We start from the raw sequence: 20,437 nt of genomic DNA, 5'->3' as shown, positions 1-20,437 counted from the left end.
GTTTGATGTTACATTCTGTGTTAATTTTTTTGTTGTTTGGGTTGGCACATAGCATAGATCTAAATCAAATTACTCCAAAAGAGCCTAGATAAAAGTTTAAGTATTGAAGATTTATGGATAGAGAGGTTGGAATTGGATGCAACAAAATAAGACTGTTTCTAACAAATCATGCAGCGAAAAGAATGAGTGAAACCTGCATGAATGTGTTTATTGTCTGCTGGCTGTTGTGTTGCTTTGCAATCCTGGGAGGGCTAGTCTGGTCAGTACTATAGAAGCAACATAGGGGCCATGAGCCAACTTATGCAGTATAAAGCAGGATCTATACCGTAGAAAGGTAGAGAGCCGACATTTAAGAAAGATAAAAGGAGCTTATCGTTTGTAGTGTGTTGTTGTCATATGTAGGTATGTGAAGATGGCGGCCGTGGTTTTCTTCCCGATTCGTGATCCGCATTTTCGTCAGTGACGCGCTGCGTCTTACCCAGAAAATAGGCCGGATTCTGACCGGATAGCATTGCAGAATCCCTCGGGATTCCCTCAAATTACGTAGTCGGAAAACCCCTCGTGGTCCGCCATTTTGATTTTTTTCACTTCCATCAATATTCAGATCGTCACCGGAACGTATTAAAAACTCACTTGATTTCAACACATAAAAACAACTTCAACGGATTAAGTGACACTTTTGAAAGGTAAGACGATGGATTTTTGATTATTTTGACTCTCTAATCCCAAAGTTTCATCACTTTTTATGGTTCAGAAAAACAGTTGACTGAAGAAGAAGCGGAGGAGGAACAGGGACAGGATTTGATTTGTTATTGACCAATATAACAAAAATACATGACACACATTTACCGGGTTATTAAAAAAAATGTGAATGAAATAAAAGTGACAAATAGAATAAATATAAAACTCAATAAATCTTCAACCATTTAATCATCCATTTCACAGGTGCATATATTTTCTGATAATATTGTAAAACAATTGGGTCTTTGTGTGCTCATCCTATTTTTTTATTTTAACATATACTGTATGTATTCATAGCATTTCCTCTTCTGGATATTGAAGTTAATTGTTTGGTATTCATCTGTATTAGTTGTGATTAATACATATACTACTTTATTTATATTTTATTTTCATTTAAGATGGCTTATAAGAAGAACCGACTTCCTCCCCCACCCGAAAAACTGGGAATCGGGAAGCAGCATCTTCTGGACCACTTCTCCCAGCTCCCCTCAGATGTCTGGAATGGTCGTGTTTTGTACTTGTACGCATTTCGGTGTGAGTCAATCCGGGCAAGGACAGCAGAGGAATTACTGCCACTCATACCGGCTGGTTCACCAATAGATTTGCGTCAGTCAAAGTACTTAGAAGCTGGCATCAAGAGGATCATGTCAGCAACACTGGAAAAATTTGAAAGCTTAATGAGGAGACAGAATTTTGGACATTTACTCATATCTGCTAAGATAACTTTCCGCTGCATCCTTCTGAGTTGATGATTCCCAATGATGATATACACACAAAATTGGCAAGCCCAAAGCCATTAGTGAAACCCATTGTGTCCAAGTCACCACTGAAAACAAGACAGCGTGCAAAGGGTCATAACTGTAAATTGTTAAAAAAAAAAAAAAAGATGTCAGAAAGAAACAGTTAGAAATGCAGAGGGATGGGATGATTGCCATCAGAAATTTAAGAATGAAACAAAAGAATAAAACAGCTATTAAAATTTTGAGCCAGAAACTTAAAAGAAAAAAAAATCGGTTTAAGTGCTCAAAAAACAATAAGTTCAATAGCAAAGAAACATAGTCAATTAAAACAGTATTATAAGCAGTCAAGGAAGTCGGAAGTAATATTTGAAATGACGGCTTGGAAGGATGAGGAAACTGATGAGCGAATTGTGAACCTGGAGAAAAGGCTTGCAGAAAAGGAAGATGGAATTGTGTAATTAAAAACAAATCAGCTCGTTCTTGAGGAGAAAGTTCAGGAAATGGAAAGAATGTCAAAAGCCAGTAAGTCAGAAGGGAAATCCTACAATTCAGAAATGCGGATGATGGTTTTTGATGCAGTGGAAAACCAAGTTCCCACTAACAACATTCCAAAACTAATTGAAAAATGTTCTATTCGGAATGGTGTGACGTTGCAAGAAATTCCTCACAGATTTAGTTTGGAACATATGGGTCGAGAGCTGGGGGCCATTGTAGAACTTCAAACTGCTGAGGCAGTTCCTCTAAAGGCAAATACCACATTAGGATTTGATGCAACATAAAGCACATAAACAGTGTCCATTTTACAACGGTCAGGGATTGCTTCACAGCTGCCATAGATGAGCTGCCTGGGGGCACGGCTGATGACTACTGCAAGCATATATGTGAGATTATAAACAATCTGGCCTCTACCCAGTTCTATTTCTATGATGGAGATTACAATGGCACAAGACAGATAATTATTTCCAACATTTCAAACACACTTACTAATAGATGTGCCACAAACCACGCAGCAATACAGTTGCTGAATCAAGCCTAGAACTAAACTGCCACTTGCACCCCCTTGATTCTATCGCAACAAAGACTGGCTCTGCCCTTCAAGGATGTGAGGAAGCAGCAAGAAAACAGCTGTTTGGTAAAGATTGCATCGCTGGAAATATTGTGTTGTACGGAAGAGTTTTAGGGCCACTGAAGAAAAAAAAAAATTTGGAGGCTAAAAAAAAACAACTTTCGTGGCCCCAGAAAAAGTCGAAAATCAAAGTCGAGATTTTCTATCTATCCATCCCTCATCATTTGCCCGTAGATGTGAATTCACATTAAATCACTTAATTCTGACTATATCGGGTTGCTTACTGCTTATGGACATGCGATTTTACACAGGATTTCCTTGATTAATAAGAAGACATTTAAATAAGCAGCCCGGGATCCGTGCCTTTGTCCTTCGTACTCGACGAAGTTCCGCGACGGAACAACGCAGCAGGCTGCTCTGTCTCTTCTAGTCCTGATATTGATGATAACTGCACCGTGTTTATGAGTTAGATTCTGTCCTGAAGCATCTTTTCATCACTTCATTAAACGCAAATATTAAATATGCATTTTGAGGAAGCAGTCACATGCGCTGGCATGTGGCATTTTAGCCTCCGATAAAAAAATCTTGACTTTGATTTTTGACTTTTTCTGGGGCCACAAAGTTTTTTTGTTTTTTTTAACCTCCAAATGTTTTTTTTTCTTCAGTGGCCCTAAAACTCTTCCGTAGTGTTCAGATTCAATAAGATGCGATATAAAGATGGCAAGCCGGACCCCAAAGGTTTCATTCTGTTCCTGGAGAGAGAACATTTGGCACGTGGCTTGCTGCCCGGATATCGGGGCAACCGCCTGCATGTGTTATTTCATATATGTGGCACCCTACACAAGAGTCACAGTTCCGAGACTATCTTCAGAAGGGTAGAGCATGTGGTGGTCTGCGGTCAGCCACTCTAAAACATTTCAGTTCTTTTGCAGGCCAACTTCAAATCCAAGTATTGGGGCTTGTTGGCAAGTTTTTAACGGGGCCATTGATGATAAAGTTTTATAGAGGAACTGAGGACCATACAGATCGCATCAAAGGTATCTCGTTGATGAAAGGTGTGATCACTCATCTCAAGAACATGTATGAACCGTTGGATCTCCTCAAGATGGATGAACATTTCTTCAGAGAGAAACTTGATGCCTCTGATTACAGACTCCAAGCACTGAGACAGCCTCCAAAAGATGCCAACATATTTTAAAGCTTGAAGTCCAAGAGAAAAAAATATGTTGTTGCATACTGGTCAGAGGACGAAACTTATGATGAAGCCACTGACTATGACCTGTCTCCCTTTGCCTTGGCAGCAGACTTAATTGCCAATAATTTAATGATGTGAGGTAGGTAAGACGCATTCTGTTTGGTCAGTGATGACAGTATTTAATACTAATCTTTATTAATGCATTTTATTTCCGCAGGGATAAACCAACAGTGGAATATGAACGCAACATTCAGGAATTACTGGTATGCGTACGGGTGTGGCAGCTCCAATCTTAATACTAATAAAAAAAAATTCAGACCAAGAACATATTTAAAATATATATTATTATGCCTTTGGATTGAAGAGTATAGAGAGGTACAACATCCCTGAAGGTTTCATCGAGATATCTAGAATATTAAAGAAACTACAAGTGTTTTCATGAAAAAACTACAAAAGAGGAAAGTGACGTCGCCCGGCAAGGCGCAGCCGGGGCCTCACCCTAGAGCCAGGCCTGGGGTTGGGGCCCGCATGCGAGTGCCTGGTGGCCAGGCCTTTGGGGTTGGGTGCAATGTGGATTGGGTTGCAGTCGACGGCAGGGGCCTCGACGACCTGATCCCCGGACACGGAACCTAGCTTTTGGGACATGGAACGTAACCTTGCTGGGAGGGGAAGGAGCCTAAGCTTGTGCGGGAGGTAGAGAGATACCATCTAGATATAGTCGGGCTCACCTCCACCCACAGCTTGGACTCTGGAACCCAGCTCCTTGACAGGGGCTGGACACTCCACTTCTCTAGAGTTGCCCACGGTGAGAGGCGGCGGGCTGGCTTGGGCTTGCTTATTGCCCCACAGCTCAGCCGCCATGTGTTGGAGTTCACTGCGGTGAACGAGAGGGTCGCGTCCCTACGCCTTCGGGTAGGGGACAGGTCTCTGACTGTTGTCTCGGCCTACGGACCGAACAGCAGTACAGAGTACCCGACCTTCTTGGAGTCCCTGGGAGGGGTGCTGGATAGTGCTCCAAGTGAGAACTCCGTTGTTCTATTGGGGGACTTCAATGCCCACGTGGGCAACGACAGTGAGACTTGGAAAGGGGTGATTGGGAGGAACGGCCTCCCTCATCTGAACCCGAGCGGTGTTCTGTTATTGGACTTCTGTGCTAGTCACAGTTTGGCTATAAGGAACACCATGTTCGAGCACAGGGGTGTCCATAAGTGCACTTGGCACCAGGACACCCTAGGCTGGAGGTCGATGATAGACTTTGTGGTCGTGTCATCTGATCTCCGGCCACGTGTCTCGGACACTCGGGTGAAGAGAGGGGCAGAGCTGTCAACTGATCACCACCTGGTGGTGAGTTGGATGCGCTGGACGGGGAGAAAGCCGGACAGACTTGGCAGGCCCAATTGTGTCACGAGGGTCTGCTGGGAACGCCTGGCCGAGCCCTCTGTCCACGCAGTCTCTAACTCCCGCCTCCGGGAGAGCTTCTCACGGATTCCGGGGGAGGTTGGAGACATTGAGTCCGAGTGGACTATGTTCTCCACCTCCATTGTTGAAGCTGCTACTCGGAGCTGTGGTTGCAGGGTCTCTGGTGCCTGTCGTGGCGGCAACCCCCGAACCCGGTGGTGGACACCGGAAGTAAGGGATGCCGTCAAGACTGAAGAAGGCGTCCTATCGGGCACTGTTAGCTCATAGGACTCCTGAGGCAGCTGACGGATACCGGCAGGCCAGGCGGGCCGCAGCCCGAGCCGTAGTGGAGGCAAAAACTCGGGCCTGGGAGGAGTTCAGGGAGGCCATGGAGGAGGACTATCGGTCGGCCCCAAGGAAATTCTGGCAAATCGTCCGGCGCCTCAGGAGGGGGAAGCAGTTTTCCACCAACACCGTTTACAGTGGAGGTGGGGAGCTGTTGACCTCAACTGGAGATGTCGTCGGGCGGTGGAAGGAATACTTCGAGGACCTCCTCAATCCCACCATCACGTCTTCCGCTGAAGAAGCAGAGGGTGGGTTCTCAGAGGTAGACTCATCCATTACCCAAGCTGAAGTCACCGAGGTAGTTGCTAAGCTCCTCGGTGGTGTTGGAGCTGAAGATTCTAGTGAACTGCTCCCCCACAAGAAAATCACCAGGGACAATGGATAGGCCATAAAACAGCAGGGGAGCGAGCCAGACCCCGGAAGTGGCCAATGAGGATGCTCAAATCCGATCCGAACACCACAGGGGTCCGAAATTCTAGCCTTGGTTAAACTTCTCCTACCAAATCTCTCTGCTTTTCAGTCTGACCATCGAGGGAGAGACATCTCTTTCCCTCCTCAGGATGGTATTAGAGAGCACCAAGCAGAAACAAAGAGACAGAACCAACACCAGCCCGCTGGACGAGCAGGACCCAGTTCGGACTACATCTTCTGTTTCCTCTATTTTTGCCTTTTTGGGGGATTCTGGAGACCAGAGTCATCGTCTCCTCTTCACCAAAATCATCCTCTCAGCTGTCCACTCCTGCAGCTGAATTCAGACCCGGTAACAACCAGTTACCACAGGCCTCACAGAACCACGGATGGTGCTGTCCAGCGCCAAAACCACGAAGGGTGAGAGCTTTTGTCTGGGCAGAGAATAGTTAGAATGATATTCTGTTAACCTGCAATGTGTGTTTCAATGTGCCGCTGATAAGGCCGCAGCATCTCATGTTGTTTGTGTATGCGCATTCACACGCACCAACCAAGTCCATGACTCTGGTTTTCCACCTCAGAACCAGAGGTCCAAGTGAGCTCCAGGCCCACTGGGAGCTCTGTGTGGAGGAACCAGGGTTCAGAACTGAGCCGCGCAGAATTCTCTGTCTTTCTCTTGTCTTCATCTTCTCTCATTCTCTGCCCCTATTTCACTAACCCGCAGCAACGCGCCCCCCTTATAAGATCGAGATAAGGTCACACATACAACTGTATGTAACAACTATGTGCTAGCTGCTGCAAGAGCAGATCTGCCTCAGTCAGAGGAGTCCTAACTGCAGGTTCCGACCTCCACTTAGGACTCCGGTGCTCAGAACCGGGCAAACGGAACCGCCCGTTCGTTACGTCCTCGGTAGACTGCCTCGCTCCGAGACCGCCGCTAGACGGACGTCTTGTTTATCTGGTCGCTAAGCAACCGCTGCATCCCCAGAAAGAGCGAGTCAAATGCCTCTAGTGGTCGCGTGGGTCATCGCAATCCCTCTTGACATCCACCTGGTGGACACATCAAGTCATTGCGCTCTCCCTCTGCGCGCCGCCACACGCCCCTAGTGGTCGCCACAGTCACCGCATTGACCCGCCGACGTCTGCCTCCACCTGGTGGACGTTCGAGGTCATTACACCCCCTCATCACTCCACACACACACACACACACACACACACACACACACCTTGGTGATTATTGTGTATTTATTGTTCATAATTCACTGGTTTGTAACAGTCTGTGCTCGGATCTCACACCTTCCAATTTATTTAAGATTGTTATATTTTATGCAGAAATATTAACTAACTTAAATAAATGTTTTACAAACGAGACTGATATTTTGGTATTAGCTATTTCCAGTTTATCTGGTGGTGCCCCGATTTATTATTAATACGTAAATAACAAATTTATGCAAATTAATATTTTTTTTATTAATAAATAATTTTTTCATAATTTATTAATAAAAAAAAATTATTTAAAAAAAGTGAATAAATTATTTTTCATAATTTATTAACTTTTCCCCCCTTTTTTTTAAGTAATTACTCAATTACTTTAGGAGTTGTTAATGAGTAAATGACCGTTTACTTCCATTAATAATTTAAATTCTTCATAAATTACTTCCAGTGATTTATTACTTTCAGTAATCAATTACTTACAGTAATTTAATGCTAATAACCAACCATAAATCCCAACAGTGGCAAGGCACCGGGAGTGGATGAGATTTGCTCTGAGTTCCTTAAGTCTCTGGATGTGCAGGGACTGTCGTGGCTGACACATCTCTGCAACATTGCGTGGCGGTTGGGGACAGTGCCTCTGGAGTGGCAGACTGGGGTGGTGGTCCTTTTTAAAGAAGGGGGATCTGAGGGTGTGTTCCAACTACAGGGGATCACACTACTCAGCCTCCCTGGGAAGGTTTATTCCAGGGTACTGGAGAGGAGGATCCGGCCATTAGTCGAACCTCGGATCCAAGAGGAACAATACGGTTTTAGTCTGGGTCACGGAACATTGGACCAGCTCTATACTCTCCACCGGGTACTCGAGGGTTCATGGAAGTTCGCCCAATCAGTCCACATGTGTTTTGTGGACCTGGAGAAGGTGTTCAACCGTGTCCCTCGGGATGTCCTGCGGGGGGTGCTCCGGGACTCTTTGCTAAGGGCTGTCCGGTCCCTTTACGCTCGGAGCAGGAGTTTGGTTCGCATTGCCGGCAGTAAGTCGGACCTGTTCCCAGTGCACGTTGGCCTCCGGCAGGGCTGTCCTTTGTCACCGGTTCTGTTCATAACTTTTATGGACAGAATTTCTAGGCACAGCCAGGGACCGGAAGGGGTCCAGTTTGGGTACCACAGGATCTCGTCTCTGCTTTTTGCAGACGATGTGGTCCTGGTGACTTCATCAAACCTGGACCTTCAGCGTGCACTGACGTGGTTCGCAGCCGAGTGTGACGCAACTGGGATGAGGATCAGCACCTCTAAATCCGAGGCCATGGTTCTCGACCAGAAAAAGGTGGCTTGCCCCCTTCAGGTCGGTGGAGAGCCCTTGTCCCAAGTGGAGGAGTTCAAGTATCTCGGGGTCTTGTTCACGAGTGGGGGGAAGATGGAGCGTGAGATCGACAGGCGGATCGGTGCAGCGTCTGCAGTTATGGGGTCGCTGTATTGGTCCGTCGTGGTGAAGAAGGAGCTAAGCCAAAAGGCAAGGCTCTCGATTTACCAGTCGATCTTCGTTCCTACCCTCACCTACGGTCATGAGCTTTGGGTCATGACCTGAAAGAACGAGATCCCGGATACAAGCGACTGAAATGAGTTTCCTCCGTAGGGTGGCTGGGCGCACCCTTAGAGATAGGGTGAGAAGCTCAGTCACCAGGGAGGAGCTCGGAGTAGAGCCGCTGCACCTCCGCATCGAGAGGAGCCAGCTGAGGTGGCTCGGGCATCTGTTTCGGATGCCCCCCGGACGCCTCCCTTGGAAGGTGTTCCAGGCATGTCCCTCCGGTAGGAGGCCTCGGGGCAGACCTAGGACACGCTGGAGAGACTATGTCTTTTGGCTGGCCTGGGAACGCCTTGGGGTCCCACCAGAAGAGCTGGAGGAAGTGTCTGGGGCGAGGGAAGTCTGGGCTTCCTTGCTTAGACTGCTGCCCCCGCGACCTGGCCCCGGATAAGTGGAAGAAAATGGATGGAAGTTATGTTTTTGGTCACAGGTTTGTGTACTACTTACATTTAAGAAAATTGCACTAATTAGTAAACTTCTTTTGTCAATAAATTCCTTATTTGTTGAGATATCTAATTGGTTTTGGAGTCATTCTCTTTTAGTTTTTTCCTACTCTATCTAGTGGTACCGGTATCGGAGTTTTAAATTTTTCTTCACATACCTATCATATGTGTTTGTCTAAAGCTTGTAAGGAAAAGCACGCTTCCTGATACCACTGGAAGTTTGCTAAGTGAATACAGCTGGGTGCTGTGTGCACGTGGCTTAAAGCCAGGTCTGAACGGGAAGGTAGGTGCAGAGTGCACTAAACGCTCCAAGAGGGAGCTCAGAAAATAGAAGAGTCTGTCGTAACCCTTGGATACCATCAATATCGTCCCTTAAAGAGCCCAGCTGAGTTGTTGAATGGATGGGTTATAAAATAGAAACAGAGGTGCCTATAAAACCCTGAGGGAAAGTGTCAGTGTGAGTGAGGAGTACTCAGAAGGAGAAGTGACAGCTGGCCAATGGTGTAAATAAATGTAAAAAGGTGCATGAAAAACATATAAAATAGTGAGGAGTAGGGTAGTAGTGTAAATAGCCGAGGGAGAGCTCCCTCGACTGAGTGAGCAGACAAAGGAGGGCTTTTAAGTCTGAGCAGCATAGTGGTGCAAAAATAGAGAACTTGAGGCAGCTAGGCGACCAGACAAGACGAGGCTATATAGTCCTGGGAGCAGTAACCTGCTTTGGGGAGTTATGGGGTGGGAGCGCAACATGGAGTGGCAGTGAATCCATGGCTGAGTATCATGATCATTCCTCGAAAAGGTAAAGTGGTAAACAGGTAAATTTGCCCAAACAGTGACAACACCACAAGAGGACGGGAGTGATATACTGTTATATGATTACACCAAAGAACCAACAGTGAAAACAGCAATCACAGTAAAAAAGACCATTGTACTAATCAGAACTAAACCCACAGACGAAGAACCAGAGCTGCCAAGACACCAGCAGTGTGACAGGGGATCATGGGAGCCAAAGTGGGAAAGGTTGCCAACAGGAGTGAATCTCCAGTGCAGGCAATAGTGCGACAGCACCCAAATTCTGAAAAACTAATTTTAAAATATATAAAAAAAAGTGGAATAAGAGGACACTTGCACAGTGGCCTATTGTGGGTGCCTTTGACGATAAATGTTGTGATGAAATGGCGATGAATATCAAACACCACGAAGCTAATGACGACAGTGACAAAAGGAGAGGAAAAAGAGCCAAGGAGCAAGAAGTGCTGTAATGGTTTAAACTAGAGGGGCAGAAGCAGAAATGGACAAGGGCTGTGCGACCTGCACTTCCCAAGAGCCATGCGCTGTCAACGAGTCTCAAGAGGAATGGTGAAAAAGACAGACATCCACTAGACGGAGAATATGACAAGAGTTGGTGGTGCTACAGCACCACCGTGGATTGTTGAAGCGCCCCCACCCCATAACTCCCCAAAGAACACTAATCCTTTCATAGAAGAGTGGGAAGTGAGGACAAGAGAGCCTATAATCATATCGAGAAAAGACAACGGTGGAGAGATATAGGTTCGAATGCCTCACAAGTAGCCAACGCTGATGAACGTCCAAGGTTAAGAAGGTCATCCAGGGGAGACTGATCCATGGATGGGAGACGAACCCTTCATTGGGATGAGAGACGCCCTCCCAGCTGGGATGGGAGACGATCCCCAAGCTGGGAAGAAAGGAGAACCCACCCACCACATGGAACAAAAAACGAAAAGATATCAAGCAGCTTTGAAGACGTGTATAATATTGTTGCGGCGAGTGGAGTTAAGTCAGCCTGCGGCCCGCCCACGGTGTTGCGCGCCAGGTGTTTAATTAGTGTGGGGGAAGCTTCCAACTTGAACGTGATCAACTGTTGGGAGCGTGAAGAGCGGAGCAAAAAGGAGCGAGAAGACAAAACGAGCACAGGAGGCTGCCTGCGACCAAGTGATCGATTCAACTGGTGAGCTTGCACGGATGGTCACTCACCAAGTGAAACTGAAGACGACTGCCCGAAAGAGCCGATATCCTCGCTTTCCACACTGACATTTGGTGCAGACCTGCGTGATGCGTTTGAGTGCGCTCGGAAATATAGACTTCTTTTGAAGCGCTCTTTCACTTGGGGTGTGGACAATGGCCGATTTGGCCTGAATGGTTTATTTATCTCATTGTGTTGGTGCTGGGGTAAATATAGCTGTTATGTGTATGTACATATATAATATGAGTAATTTATTATTAAATTAAAATGAAATTATAGTAAATTGCACTTGATCAACTAAAATGTACTTTAAAGAATGTTATGTATATTATATTACTACAAAGTGCTTGATAAATTATATGCCAGCATGTTTATTTAGGATAAATGATTAATTCGGAAATGGTTAATAATTTCACTCAAATTGTTTGTATTCTAATGTGAAAATATTGAGTACTTGCTAAATTGACTACTATAATTATGATATTTCTCTGTAACCTGTTTTGATTGATGTGATAATCATATTTCAGCTTGTATAGTTACACTGGTGTTTGTTTAAAGGTTTTCACCTGCATAAAATAAATGATGAAAAGAAACTAAAAGGCCTCATCATTTGGGAGTGAATCCGAGCAGAAAATCTTCAGAAGTGGGAGAAGTGCATACTCAACGCCAGGACTTAACAAATAAAAAGCTGGAAATAGAAGGAAGGGTGGAAAAAGATCTGTCCAGAGGGCTCCTCCAATAACTGAGGGAGGAAAGGCGACGAATGCGAGAACGACTTGAAAGTGACATACTCCGATGGAGAGAGGAAACCAGAGAAAGTGTGAGATTGCTGGATCAGACGCTAAATGCAGAAGCGCGCCAGAGAGACGGGCGAGGAGCAGCAGCAGAAGTTGTGACCTCACATAATGGAGAAAAGCTGCAAGATTCTCAAGAACACGATGTCCCATTGATCTCAATGAACTCTCTGATAACAAAAGCTAACGGATGAATTCAATATGTGTCTTGGTCTTTCATGGATATGATAGGACTGGCAGGACGATTGCCTGATCTAACAGAAGATGCCAACAAATGGATCACCAAGCTGGAAGAAAGCACTGCTGGAGTGAAACTGGGCTTGGAGAAAGCAGGTGACGGAAGAAATCCTCCATGCAGTGCAGCTACACCTGGTGGTGACAGGAAATGGAGCAGACATCGGAACATGGTATCGGTGGAGCTGAGAATGCACTATCCAGGGAAGATGGATCCTTCCAAGCTGGAGGGAGAAACACTATCAGAGACGGACTGTCCATCAAAGCTTCTGCAAGACTTCCAAAGGAAGTGGAAGGATGAGACAGGAAGTGCTTGGAATGCCAATGAAACCACCCAGTGTCTGTTCAAAGTAATGGTGAAGAAGGCCATGCCACCAGAAGTACAGAGAAGATTGGATGGGGTGGTAGGACTGATGAAAATACAATGACCGTTATTCTCCAAGCATGTGGTACACTTTGTGGAGCAATGCAGGAAGGAGAAACAAAAGGAAGAAGACATCAATAAACAGTTATCCAACAAACTGACGCAGCTGCAGCTGGGAGAGTTGTCGAAATTATAGAAGGACAAATCCAAGGTGCAGGACCCGATAGTAACAGCCAATCAATCACGGGGCCAGGCCAAGGTCCTCGTCCCCACCGCCGCCTGCTTTGGCCTTCTCCGCGTCCCTCCAGGACTGGGCTGTCACCTCCATCCACCGGCTGGACTCCGCCCTCCAGGACTTGGCTGCTACAGCCTCCGCCGCGATGCTGTTTGTGGGGACTGCCTCCACGCTGTCCAGTCGAGGCCTCGCCTTTAGCCGGGACCGGACCTGCCCGGCTGATTTCCTCTTGGAGAAGGTCTGTCGGCTTGTCACCGCCGCCTTTCCGGCCTTCGGCAACGTACACCGCTCCGGGCGCCCTCCTCCGTGGACCCGGGATTGTCCGCGTTGCACTTGGGTTCCCACCCCTCTTACCCTTCCGCGGAACGGGACGGCGACGCCGGCTTGGCGGAGGCCTCCGTGCTTCTCCTTCTGCTGCTCGAGCGACTGCATCAGCTCCTGGCTCTGCTGGGTCTACTCCCGCTGCAGACGGACAAAGCCAACGAGCACTTGTGCCAGTACCTCCTCCCCAGTCCTCTGGGGAGCCGCTGCTCCCGGGGCGCTCCTACATCCTATGTGGGTCCGACTGGGAGCCAGTGTGGCAATTGAGCATGCCACTATCGGGTTCCCCCACAGAGATTGCCTCTTTCGGACTCCTCTGTGTGTCTTTGTGCTCACTCTCGCCTGTCACTCTGTGTCTCTAGGCTGCTCCTCCTTTATGGGCAGAAAGGTGAGGCAGCACACCTGATTCCTATCAGGGGCTTAATCACCTCTCTGCCACAAACAGATTAGACAGTTTGATTGACAGGACCGATAATCAGAGGTGCACAGTTATTTCCATGATCATTAAGACCGGTAGAGAAGAATGGGATGAGTTTGTCAGTGAAGCAGCAGCCAGTGAAGGAGTAGATCAGAGCTGCATTATCTACATCATAAAAAGAGACTAGACCCTCCTCATAATCCACAAACACCCCCACCTTCTCAGGAACAAACCTCAGAGAGACAGGCACTGGATGGTTATGAAGAGCGAAGTACCAATTTCTATTTTTCACCCGTATTGTCCAGAAACCTTTAAAAGTCCTCACGGTGATCTCTCCCTTCCTGTGGATGGACACTTTGCTCACTCCTAAAGTCCAGCGAGTCTTTCCTTTAACCTGAACCTCAAAGTAAAATTTACCAGACGAGAAACTCTGTCGGCCTAAAACACTCACACAAACAGAAAATCTCTCTGGGTTGTCTGGAAGGTTCTTCCTCACATCACCAAGTCTCACAATTTTTCCATCTTTAGACAGGATGAGATTAGGATGTGCTGTATCAGGATCAAAAGTCACATCCACTGCAAACTGCTGCTTCTTCGCCAGCTCAGCCTCACACCGCTTCTTCATCTCTTTGCTGAGAGTCTTCTCCAGCTCAGCCACAGCTCTCGCCACAGCCTCCTCATATGATGATGGAAGGACGCTGACCTCCGTCCAGTCCTTGGTGGGTGGAGCAGCTTTCAGGGAGGAGAAGCTTTGGAGGAAGTTGAGGTTGTCTTCAGAGTGAAGGAGCTGCTGCACCTCTGAGCTCCTCTTCGTCAGCTCACAGATCTCCTCTTCCAGATCTTTGAGGAAACCTTCAGCCTGTTTCTCTCTGGCTTCCTCTTCCTCTTCAATCCTCTCCTTCTGCTGGGTCAGAGCTCTCTCAACACTCTCCATCGGAGCAGTGAACACCTCAACACCGTCTGCTTTCTCTCTGTCTGCAGCAGCTTTACTCTTCTCCTGACACTTTCTGATCTCCTCCATCTTCACTCGTCTCTTCTGGATTTCAGCCTCTGTCTTCGTCAGCTCCGTCTTCTGTTCTTCATATTCTCTCAGAAGAACAACCTTGTGAGTCCTGTGCTCTAAAACAGCACACATCACGCAGACAGACATCTGCTCGCTAACACAGAACATCTCCAGAGGTTGCTGGTGCTTCGGACACATCCTGGCTTCCAGGTCCTCCACAGGCTCAATCAGCAGATGTTTCTTTAGGACTGATATTGTCAGATGAGGCTCCAGGTGAGTCTGACAGTAGGAGACCATGCACACCTCGCAGGACTTGACGGCCTTCATTTTGGTTCCAGTGCAGATGTCACAGGGAACTTCTCCTGGTTTGATAGCAGGTCTGAACTGAGCAATAAGCTCAGAGAGCAAAACATTGACCATCGCCAGAGGTCTCCTTTTGAAAACCTTTCCACACAGGGGACAGTCACATCTAATCTGGGTGCTCCAGTGCTGAGAGATGCACGTCTTGCAGAAGTTGTGTCCACATGGTGTGCTGACTGGATCAGTGAGCATGTCCTGACAGATGGAGCACTGAAACTTCACACTCTGAGGATAAAAAACAGAGAGTGAACAAAACAGAAACAACAGAACAGACAGTGATCTTACTCATGATAACAATGTTGACAAATGTCCACAGAAATGGAAGAGTTGCACTGAGAGAGACATTAATCACATTGACAACATTGTAAACAACACCAGCGAAAAGCAGAAGAGAAGGATAAAAAAAGAAAAGAAAAAACTACAACGGGCAGCTCCGTTGGGGCAAACCACCGACTTGTGGACGCGGTCTCGTTCTCTTCTTACTCCTGCACATTGGGGGGGGGGGGGGGGGGGGGGGATGTTATCCCTCGCCAATATCTTGGCCACGGGAGATGTGTGTGTGAGTTTCCTGAACTGACAGTCCCTACCTTCTCAGCTTCCATAGTTAAACACGGTGTGGAACATTTTATCTCAACGACCGTGCCACCGGTTTTTGCACATCTTCGCCGGCTGGATGCTGCTAAGGAGGACTTTGCCACTATGAAACGGCTTTGGATTGTGCGACGCTCTGACAGCCCGTGGGCTTCACCTTTGCATATGGTCCCTAAACCGGATGGAAGTTGGAGGCCTTGTGGGGACTTTTGGCGCCTCAACAATATCACGTCAGGGTCACTAATGTGGAAGCCGTGAAAGAGGAGACGGACAGAGTTGTCGAGTTGTTTTTCTTTAATACTTCATACAGCAGGACAATAGACCTGTCAAACATTTCACCCCTAACATCACCGCACTTCCTCCTTTAATACCTACCGCATCACCAACACACACTCCACACGTCACAGACACACCCCTTCCACTCTGAATGAGAGAACCTCCCTCAAGGTGCACCACAACACAGTGATAGAAGAGATTGTACCCACAAAGACAATAAAGGTATTTCCGAATCAGGAGCCATGGGTGGACAGATCAGTAAAAGCTGCTTTTAACGCTCAGGCAGCCGCTTACAATCAGGGCTGTGACATGGGCATATAGAGTGGAGCGTTATAAAACACGGAGAGCTGTGAAGATGGCTGAGCCGCTGAGTATGGGAACAAAGTTGTGCTCCAGCTAGCGGACCAGGACAGCAGACATGTGTGACAAGGTCTATGGCCTATTACGGACTATAAGCATTCAGTCTCCTAAATCTTTTGTGTCAGAAAAAAAGGAGGGAAAAATGTAGCTGATGAAACCTTTAACTGTTTCTGCTTCTAAAACCCACCAAATTCTAATGTGCAAAATGAGAGGAATTATTTTGTTAACTACACATTTCTTCTTCTTTTTATGGCCCAATATTGTCAAAACGGGCACTTTGAGGCCTTGAAAAACACTGTACAGCACAGAGAGAAGTGATTGGAAATGTACTCTGGTACCTAACTTCCCTGTTGTAAGAGTATCTAAGTACTAACATGCTGCCTTTTGAACACAAACTATCAGATGAAGAGAGTCAGAATCTGGCTCGTTCCCCAAGAGCAGCGAAGTCAATGAAACAAAAAGGAATCCATCCATCCATCCATTTTCTCCCGCTTATCCGGGTGGCGGGGGGTGGCAGTCTGAGCACCGTCACCCAGATCACATTGCACCGATTAAGAACCCTTCCTGCGGATGGTGAGCCCACGGGACGGTGGTGCCCGGCGTGGGATTGCGAGTCTCATGCTCTACCAACTGAGCTCGCCGGGGGCCTCGGCTATATCAGTAACAATTAAACAAAACCTTCTGTATGTACACACACTGATTCGCAGCTGCTTAATTAGCAAAAACTATGAAACACAATTTATCGACTTCCCATTTTGAGCCAAAGAAAGGCCACCTTGTGAGTTACTCTTTCAAAAACTAACCCCAGCAGCTTGAGCATGCAAATGCGTAGTTGAGCAACAAATACGTTAGAAAGTACTCAATACCAGTATCTAAAACTTACAAAACAGTGTGTTTAAACAACTGACCAGTTGTAAAAGAAGCCTTGTCATCTGTAACTGTGGTAGAAAGTACAAAAATATCCAATTGGAAATCATAAGACACTTCGGAGGCTTTGTCATTTGGCCTAAGAAAAACATGAGTTGCCAGCAATGTTTATGTGCAATGTATTTCATTCTCAAAAATAAGTTTGTGAAATTTTTGATTTGACAGGAAACATGTGGTAACATTCAGAGAAATGGATGAACTGCAGAGGAAGGAGGCGTTAAAGGGAAAGTTTGGAGTTTTTACACTGGAGTTTTACTTTTAGATACTTCTTCACTTTATGGAAACAGAAATGAACTCCTGCGGACCGTATCAATGAAAAATTTACTTTTCTCTTTCAAAAACTTGAATATAAAACTCCTATGATTCAGTTTCTTTTCAAGGAAAGTTATTTGCTGATTAAAATCTTAAAATATAGCTCATACTTACACTAATACAGATTTGTTTTTGTTTTTTTTTTAAATGTGAGCCCTGGTTAAAGAGGCTATAACTTCTTGTTGTTCGCCGCAGTACCTTGTGTTATTACATCAAACTGAAGATGAGCTGGATTTACTGTCTCCGCCCCACTTTGAACAAACTATTCCTTTAAAATGAGGAAGAATTGCAGGATGGCCCTTCAGTTTAACTTCATGAAGAAATACAGTAACTTTGGTAGGTGGATCATCATTGGTTTCCCAAAAGTCTGTGAATCTTTAAAAAACCCCCGTTAGTTATTAGTGTGATTTACACGGACAGCCGTTGATACGTCTGCAGGGAGGAAGAACAGGTGATGAGTGGAGGAGAAATAGAGGGGAAGGCACTACAGATCAGAAGGAGAAACGTTCGATTTAAAACCATACAAAACAACTGCATCCGTTTGATTTGTGTGGTGAAAATATCCAGACTAAATTATAAATTTAAAAAAAACTTTATATTTTTGCATTGTGTTGTCTGTATTACAGTGTAAACAGAACTGAAATACTTTAAAATGCATTCTGCTTGTCTGAACGACTGGAGGCAAACTTTTCCTGCGACGTCTCCACCTCTCGCTGCTGGACACTGTGAGGAAAACAGAAATCTTTTAGTCCATATTACTGTCCTTCATTCTATCACACCATCTAATATCCAGTGATGTGCAGTCAGGGGCAGCAGGGCTAGCACGATTATAGTATGTCAGGTTTTGGCTCGATTAACCGTTCAGTCATCTCCGCATAGCGCTCTTTCTCCGTTACTGTCATTCACACAGACAGACGAGCGCACATGCATGACAGTAGTACGCGAGACTCAATCAAGCATCACAAAATGGTCAAACACCAGTAGAATGAGTGTAGCTGCAACACAGTCAGCCAACACTTTGCTCTTCTCAGGGTGTCTTAGAAAACAGCATCGAGCTTCATCTAGTTTTACCCAGTGTGTCAGTGTTTTTATTATTTGGCTGGTTTAATATTGTAACAACAGATACTGAGGTTTTCTACAAAGCTGCAGTAATTTAAAAACAACTGAAAAAGTACACTGAGGCCTGTGACAGTGTCTATCAATAAGCCACTTCAGGGCAAAACTGAAGTGTGTGTGGATGCTGTAGTTTAAAATCTCCACCAGGGGGCAGACTTTACCAAACCCATCTGCTACTGAGGTTTATTTCTTCTGTAAAATGTTAAGACACAAGAAGAGTTAGGTAGATGCTGGAGAGCATTTGGGTTCATCATCACAGTGTTAACTGAATGAATTTAAAGGGAGATGACACAAAGTTAATAATGCAACATGCTAGAGCTGGGCCATTGTAGTTCAGTGTTACTAGCATTAATTTACATGATGCAACTGGGATTCTTAGCTTTAGAATTGGAAAACAAAACCTGTTTAGTCTCACTTCAGGTTATTCCAACAGCTGCATGTTAGATTTTTTTGTGTAATTAACTTCTATAGCTATCTCTTTTTGTGACACAAGTCTGACACTTATAAACACACACAACACAACACACTTTTCACACACGCAGTCTCATTAGACTGTGTGGTTCTGGTACAGTACCCATCAGCTCTTCATCTGCACCATCAGCTGCAGGTTCGGGCTGAGAGCTCTCTGGACAATAAGAACCAGAGGACAAGTTCATCAACGTGCAATGGAAATGTTTACACGTGATGAAGAATGAAAAGGATGCAGACAGATTCATACATTTCACATGTGCACCTCTGCTTCTAAAAATAGAAATCTCATCAGATAAAAAGAGACACAGGTGCTGTGCTCACCTGTGGGTGAGGAGTATCCAGATGTTGTGGTCTTTGACTTGGCCTCATTCAGTTTGGACACACTGTTGGCTCTCATCCTGGGCGTCAGCCTGTTCTCTGTGGGCGTCGATGAGCTCAGACCCAGACTCAGATGTGTGCTGACAGGCAGGTTGAGGAGGTGGAGCTCCGGGTCACCGTGCACTCTGAGTCGCTGCGCACCTAGATGGACCCCACACGGTTCCTCCGTGGCTGAGCCAGCAGGTCCAGCCGGGACAGGCCCTTCCGGCCGGAGGGCGGCTTTGAGGTGGAGCTGGTGGTGGACACCTCGGAGGCCACAGAGACCCGGTCTGCGTCGGCGAGATCAGTATCAGACGTGTCCCCGAGTCGAGCCCGGCGGAGCAGAGATGCTCTGGTGGGCCTCGGCTGAGGCAGGGCGGCCTGCTTGTTCAGGGACGAGGCTGTGGCTGCCTGCAGGCTGCGGCTGGTTTTGGAGGAACTGCTGTTGGTTTTCGCAGACCTGCTATCTAGTTTTGAATATGAGGCGTCTTCTGAGCCACGTCTGTGTACTGTGTGCCCCAAAGGTCCAGAGTAGGTCTCCTGGTCTGAAGACAGGATGTCAGAAATGGGGAACGAAGACGTCTGGTCATCGTCAGTGAGATCTAGAGACGGCTGCCGTGCTCTTGAGGAGGCAGAGGGCTGACCGGAGCGACGGGCGTCAGTCCGGCTGGTGGTTTCAGTCGTCCTGGTTTTTGTCTTCCTCTCCAGGCGTTCATGGGCGCTGGTGCTTGTGATGCTGGTCTTCGAGGTAGTGCTCATATTGCTCTTTTCCCGGTGCATGCTGCTGAAAGAACGTCGTTTATGAACGCTGGCAGTTTGTCGATGCTGCCCACAGAGTCACTGCGCTCAAGCCTGCTGCTGCCCCGGTTGATGTGTGGGATGAGCTCCGTCGGGACATTAGCGCTGGGTTTCTCAATGGTGAAGCTGCCCTGGCAGACTAGAGGCTTCCCAGACTTCTTTCCTTCTCCTCCTCCTCCTCTTTTTCTCTCCTCTGAGCTCTTCCTCCGTTCTGAGCTGCTGAAGGTCCAGAGAGGAGCCTTCGATTGAGAGGAGGTGAAGCTTTGTTTCCGTTTGCTGGTCATTTTACTTTCCTCCATGGGTGATGGGACTCTCCCTCTCCCTTGTTCTCTTCCTCCGGGGGTTCAGTGTCCTGTTGGAGGAGTTAAATATGGCCCCGGAGAAAA

General features: G+C 46.6%; 1 protein-coding gene across 1 annotated transcript; it reads right to left on the bottom strand.

Annotated features, from left to right (window-relative positions):
• Positions 1-13,508: 13,508 nt before the first annotated feature.
• LOC308121283 (E3 ubiquitin-protein ligase TRIM21-like) lies at positions 13,509-19,969 on the bottom strand (the record flags this gene model as incomplete). The annotated part of the gene is made up of 5 exons (XM_080482447.1): positions 13,509-15,068; positions 18,995-19,050; positions 19,218-19,354; positions 19,426-19,798; positions 19,864-19,969. 5 exons carry the CDS (start codon positions 19,967-19,969, stop codon positions 13,509-13,511), a joined length of 2,232 nt encoding a protein of 743 aa, XP_080338573.1.
• Between the last annotated feature and the right edge of the window lie 468 nt (positions 19,970-20,437).

The sequence above is a fragment of the Lipophrys pholis genome (assembly GCF_963383615.2).
Source record: "Lipophrys pholis genome assembly, chromosome: 15".
Lineage (NCBI taxonomy): Eukaryota > Metazoa > Chordata > Actinopteri > Blenniiformes > Blenniidae > Lipophrys > Lipophrys pholis.
Note: the sequence above shows the minus strand (reverse complement) of the source record. Positions and strands in the feature narration are given on the sequence as shown.